General features: G+C 42.3%; 1 protein-coding gene across 1 annotated transcript in view; it reads right to left on the bottom strand.

Moving 5' to 3' along the window:
* Positions 1 to 4,964, bottom strand: part of GAL (galanin and GMAP prepropeptide) — a 28,364-nt gene extending 23,400 nt beyond the window's left edge. The window contains exons 1-2 of the mRNA XM_082270889.1: positions 4,768 to 4,964; positions 3,534 to 3,614 (exon numbers count right to left, since the gene is read on the bottom strand). Coding sequence (XP_082127015.1) covers positions 3,534 to 3,614; positions 4,768 to 4,851 — 165 coding nt within the window. The 5' untranslated portion in view covers positions 4,852 to 4,964. The remainder of the gene's footprint in view (positions 1 to 3,533; positions 3,615 to 4,767) is intronic.
* Positions 4,965 to 14,009: the final 9,045 nt, after the last annotated feature.

Below are 14,009 nucleotides of genomic sequence, written 5' to 3'. Positions count from 1 at the left end.
ATTTATTTGTAAAGCCGCAGGTGACATCACCGGCGTGTGCTCTCTGAAGGAATGTCATACCCATGCCGTTCCTTCAGAGTACTGTGCCATGAACAGCCGCTCCCGCATGCAAGCGAGGGAGCGACGTTAATGCAGCTCGTCCAATCAAAGGACTGGAGCCAGCCCACGTGGAAGGAAGACAGGGTGGGGGTGGAAGCCCTGTCAGCAGTGACAGTGCGCCACTAGATGGTTATGTTTTAAGCTAAGTTTCACATAATCTTCTAGTATGCAATGCTACTAGCACATTAAAACTGTGCCTTGCAAGGGTTTTTTTTTTTTAAAGCCGGGCAGATTACTATCGCTATAAGACTAGATGCAGCGACAGAGACCAGTGAGGTCACAATGCGACGGTTGGTGGCAAGACTGAATTGTGGAGGAGAGAGAAAAGAAAACAGAAAAACAGACTATGAAGGAGTAGTGGAAAGAAATGGGGCAGTGAGACCAGATTGTGGAAAAGGGAAAGGAAGCCATGCAACTGGTTAGTGGAGGGGATTGGATTGTGACTATATGATATATATCCCACAAAGGATAATGGGGGGAGGGCAGGATAGATAGATAGATAGATAGATAGATAGATAGATAGATAGATAGATAGATAGATAGATAGATAGATAGATAGATAGATAGATAGATAGATAGATAGATAGATAGATAGATAGATAGATAGATAGATAGATAGATAGATAGATAGATAGATAGATAGATAGATAGATAGATAGATAGATAGATAGATAGATAGATAGATAGATAGATAGATAGATAGATAGATAGATAGATAGATAGATAGATAGATATGTACTACAGGCTTTGCTGCCCATCTGGGCCCATTTTCTCTCTGATGTATATGCAGTGGCAACCACTGGATTAGATAGATATATAGAAGTAAGTAGGTGCAGTTATAAGTGAATCCTCATGATTAGCTGTGCCAGTGATCTGCTTCACAGGGCAGATAATTTGCTACAAAAATATATTTTGTCTGGGCTTTTTAATATTACACTTTCATTTACAGAGCAGGGCCCCCCTTCAGTCCGTGAAAGAATGCATAAAAGGGCAATAGAACAGAATAGGTATGGCTCAGCCCATAGTCTAACAGGTACAGTGCATCATCATTATGTAATTAAATTCCCTGCCTTGGATCCTACTGAAACTCAAATTTGAGGACTCCCAACATAGAAGTGATTTAGTCAGGCATTCAAGGTATTTCTTTATCATTTATCCAATCAGACCACTTGACCTGGTAGAGTAAATAGGTGATCATGTTTACTGTATATCCAGTCATAATCTGACCCCCTCCCTTATTCAGTCACATTGTCTTCTTTCCCTCTTCAACAATCTGATCTCACTGTTTGAAAAAAAAAAAACATTGGGGTTGATCACACATGTCTCCTTTAGCAAAACATGTACAGTGCAATATTTATTCTTGGCATCTCTAGGGTGCCAAATAGTAGGGTCCAATGTCAGGATTATACAACTCAATTACGCATGGGGAGAGTAGCGTTGCCACTTGCCGACCAACCGCCACAGTTATAAGGCAGCAGGTCGGCAGGTTCCAGCAAATCGCTGTACCTGTACGGTGGTTCGCAGGAGCAATCCTGGAGGCGCGCGGGTACCCACTCGCCAGCAAGGAAGCCGATCCACAGGGCCGGAGGCCAAAATTGCCACCGGGCACCCGCAATCGCTCCCCGTGAAGAGAGAATGACAGTCTGCTTTTGTAAACACAGCAGAACCTTGTTCTCTCAGCTATCAACACACATTCCTCCTATTTAGGAACACAGGTCTCTGTGTTGATTTTACAAGCCCAGCCCCCTCAAAGTTAGAAATGTACTCTTATTTGGATTTTTTTTGTTACCCAAAATATGTAGCAGAATATAAATTGACCTAAAATGATGAAAAAAATTAGATTTTTATATTTTATTTTTGGGAATGTTATATAGAAAAAAGTAAAAAATATTGTTTTTTTTTTTCTCTCAGAATTGTCGCTCTTTTTTTGTTTATAGCTCAAAAAATAAAAACCGCAGAGGTGATCAAATACCACCAAAAGAAATCTCTATTTGTGAGGAAAAAAAAGGACATCAATTTTATTTGGGTACAGCTTTGCACGAATTGTCCGTTAAAATAACGAAGTGCCGAATCGCAAAAAATGGCCTAGTCATTAAGGGGGAAAATCTTCTGGTCCAGAAGTGGTTCAGGGTATCGACTAAAGAAGAACCTTAAGAGAAAATGGCACTGATGGCTGTGGCATGGAAAAGGGAAAACAGAGCTGTCATCGCTGAAACGATGTAAACAGAGTAATAGGTTGTGCAAATATGCTGTGGACACAGGAAAATATATTGTCACTCACACTAGTTAAAGATAAACTATAATGTATTTTCAATGATGACACACTTTGATTTTTTATTATAAAGTTTTCTTGAAATTAATTTTTTTTTTTATTTTGATTTGGCTTTTATTTATTTACTACTGCCTCTGCTCCAAAATATTTTCACCTAGAGAATCTCATGAGAATATTTGCATATACCCCCCCTTTAGTGTCCTGGCTATATGTATATTTAACACAGTTACCCTTACTTAGCAACTGCTGAGATAACAGGACAAGCCACCAAGGAATGTCTTGTTTTCAGTTGGCACAAACTTTCAAACATTGTAGTACAATTTTAATTTACATATATTTATATAAAAGCAATAAAAATGCAGAAGGAGTTCACATACCTTTACAGCTATCAGTAAAGTTAAATCATCTTTGCAGTTCAGAAAACAGAAATTACATGGACATATAGATATGTTTGTTTAAAATTTGAAAAATCCTATCAATAAAATATTAATCTACAATTTTAGCAGTGGTAGCCAATGTATTAACCTATCTTGCCCATATGTGTGATAAATCTTAATGCAATCAAACATCAACTGCTCAGGCAGACAAATATTCTATATCCAAAGATCAAGTTCTCATTCTGATTAAGTTGACATCATTAACCACTGCTTCCAGTTCATATGACAAAATCTATACAGAACAAAGCAATACTCTCAAAAATATAACATAGTCTATTCGCTAAACTGAAATCATTGATAATTCATTGAGGCCACTTTATATTTCAATAAGTAAAAAAACGTAATAAAAAGAATATAGAAGCTGAAGAAAAGTAAATACTACACAAAAATAAATTTCTTGCCTATATGCATAATTAGATTCCTTGTTTTATTTTTTCATACAAAAAAAAATAAAAGTGAATGGTCACTAAAGGCAAAATCTACGTAATTGTAGAGAAATGTCTTTCTTTTCTCTTTTCTCCCTTCCCTTTTTGCTCTCTCATTGATTTACTAAAAAGTAGATAAATTTGGAAACCCAATCATTTGCAGGGGAATTAAATAACAGAAGATTACCTTGCATGTGATTGGATGATTGCAGTGAACTGTTTCACTTTGATAAAAAAGCATAACTACTTTTGCAAATGTATCTATTTGTGTATATATAAATATATAGAAAATATACTTACTGATAAAACTAATCCAAATGTCTGTGAGATTGTGGCACACAGTATTAGGGACACCAGAAGAAGACTTGTGCACTTTTCCATCTGTATAAATATATAAGAAAAAATAATATTGGAAAAAAAAAAAAAGAAACAAGGGATAGCTTAAAAAAGTATACTTTTATTTTACATCTTCTTTATTTAAGATGAACACAGAATCCTGGCTAGCAGCAAACTTGGTAGCTAAGGTACACAAATGAGTATGCAGATTGTAGTACTGAATGTGTATTTTAGTATAGAACATGTTTGATGCTAAATTACATCCTGCATGTAACTGCTTTATGAGTTTTCTTCTGCTAGTAATCTAACTACAGACAAGACATACTAGAGACTTTACCAGTCACACCAATTCCAAGGTATCCAATCAGTCTCTATTTTATGGCAGGGAACAGGTAAAATATAAGATATAATCTAAATGTGTTCAAATTCTCTCACAATTTGTGAAACATGTTTTCACAAATACTTTTCGTAATCCCCTGTTAAAATTTTACCAAAATACTACTACTACTTACAATAAAAATGCTGCGATGTGTTTGGCTATGAGCACTAAAAATCCTATTTTTTTTTATTTTTATACATATAGTTATGTTGAACTACACCAATGTAAGTATTAGCTGAACAGTAACTCATAAACTTTATCATATATTTTCATATATCACATTTTTTTACAAAGATGTGTACTTTTTTTACAAAGATGTGTACTTTTTCAAGATTTTTCATGTAAGTTGAAATACAAAATCAATTTAACCCACTCTGATTGAAAACCTAAAGATTTTTTTTGAAACGTGACTTGTACTTTAACTGGTATTTCAGAAAATACATCATATTGATAGTAGTAAATAAATATGTTAAAAGGGTATATATATATATATATATATATATATATATATATATATACATTTATATATATTTATACATAGATAGATAGATATATACTGCTTTCCAGCCTAATTCTTTGTTCTATCTTATTTGGACAGGCAAAAATACTTAAAATAATAATAAATAGCATAAAACATGTCATAAAATAGTGTCACAGCAAAGCTTTGTGATTCTAAGCATCTTTTCACTGAACTGTTTTTGTACATAAAATCAGTTTAAATTGAATAAAAAAAAGTAATGGAAGATAATAGGAGAAATACAATAGAAAACTAGCAGCAGGGAAATGAAATGAAGAGTGAAAATCAAGCAGAGGACAAACCTTGAGCTGATTTGGATAGTTGTGTTTGCAAATTCTGTCCCTTGAATCTTGCAGAGGAGTGCTACAGGTGCTCCCAGCTAGCATGCAGGAGGAGTGAGGTTGTGCAGTGATCCAAGAAAAACACACAGCAAGATTCTCACTGCATTGTATGGCATGCAGGTCTCCCCAGGGTGTTATGTGAAACAGCCAGGGGGCTCTGTATTTATGGTCAGCATCAGCTTGATATTGACTTGTCTCCCTCCCAAGGGTGCATGTAAGGGACTCAGACGTCACTAGATCATTTCCACTCCACAAGTCACTGTACTAAGGGAGGGCAAAAAATTACAGCAATTGAATTAAATGTACTTTAAAGCAATACGAAGGCAAAAGACAGATAACAGCCCTAGTAATTACCTGTGATTATGCCATGGGTGAACAGTTTGTACCAGTCCAAGTAGCTCCAATCTACTTGCCTCCCCTACTTTAGTCACTTTATTCTGTACATAAAAAGTAATGAAAGTTAAAATGATCATTTAAATTTCTGCTGCTTGAATTGAAATTGAAATATTGTTCCGATCTGATAGTGAAAAAAATAATAATAAAAATAATAAAAAACATTGACTGTCTATGATAAAGAGCATACCATAAAAAACATATTGATATCTTGTATTCCTGAAAAAGCAGCATCAGCATCATATCTAATGCACAAGTGTTGCCATTCAATAAACATTTGTAGTTCAGAAATAAAGTGTGACAACCTTAACATAAAAATAAAGTAAAATTAGGTGACCTTATCAATAATTGTTTATTTATCTCTGTAGGTTTTTTTTGGATCTAGGCTTTTTTGGATCATCATTTGGATTTAGCCTTTGTTTCATGTACAATAAAAGTAACCTTAAAATGAAAACACAAATATGCAATATGTGCTTGAACGAATGGATGGCGTAAAGGGTATTATTGTCATGTACTGGAATTGTGTGTAATTATATGCGCCCATAGTTTGTTACAGTGATATTGTGCAGTTTATTATTTTTTTAATTGTTTAACCTAATCACCAAATGCATACATGAAAAATGCTTGTTTCACGTCCATCCAATGGAGTTAACTAATGTTCTGGTCATACAGGAAATGGCATTTTACTTATTAGAAGTGGTGAGACTATTTCCTTGAAATGCAGGATGTGGGTGGTGGTAACCATTATCATTATGTACTTATACAAAATCATATGTGTCTTAAGTAGGAAACTAAAGAATATATAAATGGAGACAGGGTATTGAGGTCATCACTGGTAAATAAAAAAAAAAAAAAAAATGGATTGACAAATATTTATGATATTACAGCAAAATCATTGACACCAGAATTCATCTTTTCAGTTGGCAAACTTTACATTTTTGAATATGGTATGTTTGTCTGAGGTCTATATAAGTAAAAGAGACCATCATGTAGGATGCTATGTAAAAGTGTAAGCTCACCTACAGCTTCGGGTTTGAGTTGAAGTTGGTAGGTTTAATCATGTGGTGCCTACAACATTTTAGCACCACAGCAGAAATACCAAAATCTCATGCAAGTTTCTCTACAATTTCTTAGATTATATATATATATTACATTTAGATTTCTTAAACTGTAGTATAAATGTAAACACTCAAAAATTGGTTAGAAAATATAGAAAGATGATAAGATAATTGAGTTACTCTGCATTAGCAGGCAAAGATGAGTTTTCCAGGCTGTCACATGTGGTTTTGACAACTGGGAAAGTAAAATCCACCCATATTATAAAAACGTGTAAGCTCACCTTTGTGCAAAGTGCAAGCATTAGTGCTTCCGCTGTTTATCCAAAACTAAGTTAACAGACTTAGGTTTACTTAAAATCGAACTCCTGCCAAAATGTTTTTTTGTTTTTTTTTTTCATTTTAGAGTGAAGAAGAGTTAGAATCCTTCAATGTATTTGTAGCACTGCCCCCTTGGGAGCTACTGAGAATGGATTCCCCTGGGTTACCCATAGCAACAGTCTGTGAAATCTTAGCACTTTAACACTTGGCTCAGTCAATGAACAGTCCACTCTAGGGAGAGTTAGTGGACAGGAACCACTCCAGGGAGAGTTAGTGGACAGGAGCCAGCACACACAGTGATTAAGAAAGGGGGTGCCAAGTTAGACCCTGAGAAAAACCTAAAGTAAAGTCCACCTTTACATCTTCACCTCAGTGGCAAAGTGAAGCAGCGGCCTTGCCGCACACACCGCAGCTGGATGTCCTCAAGTTTTGTGCATAGTTACTAAGTTGCAGTATCCCACTCATCCCTTCTCCCATCCCAGTTCCCAATAAAATACAAAAAAAACAACTTTTTTTTGTATTTTATCGAGTGCATCGAGTGCTTCTTCACCTGACTCATGAGTATCCTGCAGTAATAAGTGAGCTGCTAGGTGCACACTTAGCCTCTGTCTATTTTTCATGCACAGGGTACTGCTCTGCTGCCTCTATATCAGCCTGCAGAGATCAATAGATGTCTGCAGCAACTGTCAGCAATGCAAGTGACAACTGGAAGGCTTCATCTGCACCAGACCTGCATGCCTCAGTCACCACCCACCAGGTACTACTTAATGGTATATGTAACATTCTTTGTTTGGGCTGTCAGGATCTGGAATAGTGATATGTCTACATCATCTGTTAGTTGGCATGGTGGGGAGTATAAAGTATTAGGGGAGATAGTTAATGAACACTGTGATCTGGACTAATTCATATTTGAACCAGTATGCCAGCTTCAAATACTTATGTCATGTATCCAAATCCTAAGCTTAGGCTGGCCACCTATTACTTTCAATTATCAGGGAAGTTCAAAGAGAGCAGCCAATTCTAAGTTTTGACATCTACAAATCTATAATATAGGGTTTCTCCAGGGCTATCAGCTGTCATATAACATATTAGGAGAAGTTAGCAACATACCGTGGTCTTGTGACCAATGGTTGTGCTGAGAGTAGCAGTTCCACTGCAGTTTGGTCACCCATAGTGGTCAGAACTGAACCATAACAAAAATTACAGCACATTATATCTACAGTATAGATATTGATCTCATAAAAAGTTTCCTGGTGCCACTATAGAAAGTACCTTTACCTCTTGGCAGACCTAACCAGCCTCATAGAGCTAGAGACTATTTGGTCACATCACTGCTTTCTATTGGAGCTCCCACTTCATCTATCATCTCCTCCATAAATTATACCTCCACACATACATATAGCAATGTCACTATTCCAGATTTTATCAGCCCTAACAAAGTTATAGCTATCAATAGGCACTAGCTGGGTAATGGTGACTGAAGCATGTGGCCAAGGCTGCCAGTAGTGGAGTACAGACAGTGCTGCCATACCAGCCCTTTTGGGTCAGCAAGGGACAGGTAGGCTGTATGAGGCCCAATGATTTCTAATGGCAGCTTTGTGTGGCCCCATGGTGGAGATTTTCCCTATTTGCTGTCCAGGTGATGGGTATCAGCAACAGGAAGAGATGTGAAAATTTAGATGGTAACAATGTCAAAAAAAGCAACAGATGTTTAAAGTTCATGCAGATACTTGTTACAATACAGTTTTCAAAACTTCAAACAGTGCTGCTATTTCCAAGAGCGCCCTTTTTATGCTTTGTGTAAACTCTTTTCAATAGAACAGCATGGTCAATGTTAAAATATATAAAAACACAAAATCAAGTTCACTACTGGGCTATGTATAAGTTGCTGTAACAGATGATGTCACTTCTGGGGTTCCTTGCTGTTGCAAACATACTGTATATTACTACTCATATACCTTACTACTCACTATTGTTCTATATTAGGTACACAACCGATCATACAAGCTCCCTGGTACATGAACAATGTTAGCCGATCTCTCACCACAACCACTGCAATCAGCCTCAACCACAGCTGTCTGTCTGCTTTCAAGTTCCTCTTTCAGTATTCTCATCTAACCCTTTGACATGAGCTTATTGCTAGAGTTGAGCGGACACCTGGATGTCCGTGTTCGGCCGAACTTTAAAAAAAAGTCTGGGTCCGTGTCCCGGACTTTTGCCGAACTTTTCCCGGACACCGAACCCCATTGAAGTCAGTGGGGACCCGAACTTTCAGGCACTAAAATGGCTCTAAAACACCAATGGAAAGGGCTAGAGTGCTGCAAATGGCAGCAAAACGTTGTTAAGAGCATGGCAAGTGCTCTGCAAACAAATGTGGATAGGGAAATAACTTAAAACAACAAAAAAAAAAACAGAAAAATAAAACAATGTTCTTCATCTCTGAAGGACGAGGCCCATATGGAGTAGGAGGGAGGTTGAGGTGGTGGTGGATGTGGCGGTGTCATAGGCGTGCGCACAGGGTGTGCCGGATATGCCTGGGCACACCCTAATCACCTAGGGCACATAGCATTATCGATCTGTTTGCCAGTGAGGAGATGGGAAAGATCTCCCTCGGACCTGCTCTGCTCTATTTCACTTTGCCAGCAGGGAGAGTAATGTATCGGGGCCATGTACATGTAGGCAAACACATGCATGTGTATTTAAACTTTGGGGTGCACACCCTAATGCAATAGGCTGCGCACACCTATGGGCGGTGTAGGTGGAAGCGGCGGTGGAGGAGGACCAGGGCCGGATTAAGAGCATCATGGGCTTGGTGCTGAGGATTTTGAAGGGCCTTAAGGGCCGTGCCTTGGCATGCACCCAGAGGAGGAAGGGTGCAGCCATGCATGCCTAATTCCACATGGGATGCTGTCTCTGAAGCCCATAAACACATCCATGCATCGGCAACTGTCCCTCCTTGTCTGGCCTTCGTGCTGTGTGGGGAGGTTCTGAGGGAGCTGCCTGGGAAAGCGAGCATAGAAGCCAGACTTCTGTGTTTACAAGTGACAGAAGAGCGGTAACAGTGAATATGGCCAACCTGGGGCCTATATAAAGGTAGGGGCCTGGAGCTGCAGCTCCAATAGCCCCTACGTTAATCTGGCCCTGAGGAGGACGAGGTAGCCAACACTGCTTCTTTTCACAAATTTTAAATGAGGGTACACCCCAAAAGAGTGAGAAAGAGCAAAAGTGGAACAATGGCTGGGTAAGGTCGGTATCCATCGCTATTCTGCACAAGGTACGGAAAAGTCCCGTGGGATCCATGCCTGGTTCATTTTAATGAACGTGAGCTTGTCCACATTGTCTCTGGACAGGCGGCTGCGCTTGTCTGTGATAACGCCCCCAGCCGTGCTAAATACCCGTTCAGATAATACACTGGCTGCAGGGCACGCCAGCACCTCCAAGGCGTAAAGGGCAAGCTCAGGCCATGTGCCCAACTTGGAGACCCAGAAGTTGAAGGGGGCAGACCCCTCATTCAGTACGTCTAGGCGTGTGCACACATACTGCTCCACCAAGTTGGTGAAATGCTGCCTCCTGTTAAGACGTTCCATATGAGCTGCTGGTGCTGCTGTTTGTTGTGGCGTGCTGACAAAGCTTTTCCACATTTCGGCCATGCTAACCCTGCCTTCTGAGGTGCTGGCGGTGCCCTGGTTGTGTTGGCGACCTCTTCCTCCTCCTCCTCCTCCTCCTCTGCCTTGTGCTTCCACTGTGGCCCCGCTGTCAGGTGGGAATGCCTGCAGCATGGCGTTTACCAGCGTGCGCTTGTACTCACGCATCTTGCGATCGCGCTCCAGTGAATGAATTAAGGACGGTACGTTGTCCTTGTAACGGGGATCCAGCAGCGTGGCCACCCAGTAATCAGCACAAGTTAGAATGTGGGCAACTCGGCGGTCGTTGTGGAGACACTGCAGCATGTAATCGCTCATGTGTGCCAGGCTGCCCAGAGGCAACGAAAGGCTGTCCTCTGTGGGAGGTGTATCGTCCGTGTCCTCTGTATCCCCCCAGCAACGCACCAGTGATGGCCATGAGCTGGCCTGGGTGCCACCCTGCTGTGAACATGCGTCCATCTCCTCCTCCAGCTCCTCCTCATCCTCCAGAACTGTGCCCCTGCTGGACAATTGTGTCCCTGGCGTTTGTGTGTGCAGGAACCGACCCTCGGAGCCCCTTGCGAATGACTGCCCTGAAAGCCTGGGTAAATGTTACCTCTTCATCCTCCTCCTCCTCATCCTGTGCCACATCCTCTTCCATCATCGCCCAAATTGTTTTTTCAAGGAGGCATAGAAGTGGGATAGTTAAGCTGAGAACGAAGTCATCGGCACTGGCCATGTTGGTGGAGTACTCAAAACAGCGCAACAAGGCACACAGGTCTCGCATGGAGGCCCAGTTATCGGTGGTGAAGTGGTGCTGTTCCGCAGAGCGACTCACGCGTGCGTGCTGCAGCTGAAACTCCACTATGGCCTGCTGCTGCTCGCACAGTCTTTCCAGCATGTGCAAGGTGGAGTTCCACCTTGTGGGCACGTCACATATGAGGCGGTGAGCGGGAAGGCCGAAGTTACGCTGCAGCGCTGACAGGCGAGCAGCAGCAGGGTGAGAACGCCGAAAGTGCGCACAGACGGCCCGCACTTTCTGCAGCAGCTCTGACATATCGGGGTAGTTTTTAAGGAACCTCTGCACCACCAAATTCAGCACATGCGCCAGGCAAGGGATGTGCGTCAAACCGGCTAGGCCCAGAGCTGCTATGAGATTTCGCCCGTTATCGCACACCACCAGGCCGGGCTTGAGGCTCGCTGGCAGCAACCACTCATTTGTCTGCTGTTCCATGCTCCTCCACAACTCCTGCGCGGTGTATGGTTTGTCCCCCAAACAGGCAAGTTTTAAAACTGCCTGCTGTCGTTTACCCCTGGCCGTGCTGAAGTTGGTGGTGAAGGTGTTACGCTGTCCGGATGAGGAGGCGGTAGAGGATGAGGAAGCGGAGTAAGAGGAGTTAGGAATAGGAGGCAAACTGAAGCGCCCTGCAATCCTCGGTGGTGGAAGGACATGCGCCAAATTGCTATCCGCCTCAGGCCCATCCGCCACTGCATTTACCCAGTGTGCCGTTAGGGAGATATAACGCCCCTGACCGTGCTTACTGGTCCACGTATCAGTAGTTAGGTGGACCTTGCCAGAGATGGCGTTGCGCAGTGCACACCTGATTTTTTCCCCCACTTGGTTGTGCAGGGAAGGGATTGCTTGCCTGGAAAAGTAGTGGCGGCTGGGCACGACGTACTGTGGGACAGCCATCGACATAAGGTTTTTAAAACTGTGCGTCTCCACCAGACGGAATGACAGCATTTCAAAGGCCAAGAATTTTGAAATGCTGGCATTCAGGGCCAGGGATCGCGGGTGGGTAGGGGGGTACTTCCTCTTCCTCTCAAGTGTTTGGGAGATGGAAAGCTGAACGCTTCCACGGGACATTGTGGAGATGGTTGGTGACCCAGGTGGTGGTGTTGCTGACAGATCCTCTGTTTGCGGGGTGGCAGGTGCCGGTATCACTACAGATGTGGCTGGAGCGGCCGAGACTGCAGCAGAAGAGGAAGCAGGATGAGCCAGAGACGTTTCTTGGTTTTGAAGGTGTCTACTCCACTGCAGCTCGTGCTTTGCACTTAGATGCCTGATCATGCAGGTTGTGCTCAGGTTGAGAAGGTTTATGCCTCGCTTCAGGCTCTGATTGCACAGGGTGCAAACCACTCGTGTCCTGTCATCAGCACATTTTCTAAAGAACTTCCACGCTAGAGAACTCCTTTGAGCTGACTTTGGTGCGCTCGTTCCCTTGCTGCGTTGGGCAGTAGCAGACGTAGTGTCTAGGGCACGGGCGCTCCGCTTCTGCACCCTGCTCCCTCTTCTGCTGTGCTGGTGGCTCTGTGCGACCACCGCCTCTTCCTCCAAACTACTCAGGTCACCTGCATGACGTTCATTCCATGTGGGGTCGAGGACCTCATCGTCCTCCACATCATCTTCCACCCAGTCTTCACCCCTGCCCTCCTTGTCAGTCTCCACAATGCTGAACGCCGCAGCAGTTGGCACCTGCGTTTCGTCATCATCGGAGACGTGCTGCGATGGTCCTTGCATGTACTCATCTTGAGAAATGAGTGGTTGGGCATCGCTGCACTCAATCTCTTCCACTTCTGGGGCAGGGCTAGGTGGATGGCCCTGGGAAACCCTGCTGACAGAGTCCTCAAAAAGAAGAAGAGACTGCTGTATGGCTTGGGGCTCAGACTGCTTGCCTGATTTGCAAGGGGGTGAGGTGAAAGACGGTTGGACATCGGCTGCAGGTGCCAACTCTGACCTTTCTGCAGTAGACTGGGTGGGAGACAATGTGAAGGAACTGGAGGCACTGTCAGCAGCAAACCAATCTACTATCGCCTCTCTGTGTTCTGGCCTCATCACTTCTATAGGCGTATGATGCCCTACCAAATACTGATGCAGGTTCTGTCGCCTACTAACACTTGAGGAAGGTGTTTCACTTGTGCGTGTAGCTGGCACAGATCGACCACGTCCTCTCCTTGCAACATGAGCTCTACCAGCAGCACCACGACCCAGGCCATGGCCCCTATTTGACGGTCTCCTCATATTTCTGTAATTTATGATCTTGCCCTAGAAAGGTGTTTATTGAATAGCGGAACAAAACAACAACAGTATCGCACGGGTGTATCTGACAGTCAAATATGCAAACTATGCCGCAATTTAATGTTTTTTACCCCAAAAGGGTGTATATTGAATAGCGGAATAGGAAAAAGGATAAAAAAAACGGTGTATCTCACATGTACAAACACAGACTAGGCCCCGATTAAAATTTTTTTGTACCCTAAAGGGAGGATGAGGAAGAGGAGTAGGAGGAGTTGGGAACAGGAGGCAAACTGAAGCGCCCTGCAATCCTTGGCGGTGGAAGGAGATGCGCCAAACAAATTTAAAAGGTGTATCTCACACGTACCGATACAGACTATGCCGTAGTTTAATTTTCTTACACTCCAAAAGGGTGCATATTGAATAGCGGAATAGCAAAAATGTTATAATACGGTGTATCTCACACGTACAAACACAGACTAGGCCCCGATTACAATTTTTTGTACCCTAAAGGCAGGATGAGGAAGAGGAGTAGGAGGAGTTGGGAACAGGAGGCAAACTGAAGCGCCCTGCAAACCTCGGCGGTAGAAGGAGTTGCGCCAAACAAATTTAAAAAGGTGTATCTCACATGTACCGATACAGACTATCCCACAATTTAATTTTTTACACTCAAACAGGGTGTATATTGAATAGCGGAATAGGATAAATTTTACAAAACGGTGTATCTCACACGTACAAACACAATCTAGGCCCCCGATTTCAATTTTTTGTACCCTAAAGGCAGGATGAGGAGTA

Source organism: Pelophylax lessonae (assembly GCF_965119305.1).
Source record: "Pelophylax lessonae genome assembly, chromosome: 10".
In the NCBI taxonomy this organism is placed as follows: domain Eukaryota; kingdom Metazoa; phylum Chordata; class Amphibia; order Anura; family Ranidae; genus Pelophylax; species Pelophylax lessonae.
The sequence above is the reverse complement of the archived record's forward strand: the minus strand, read 5'-3'. Positions and strand labels throughout refer to the sequence as shown.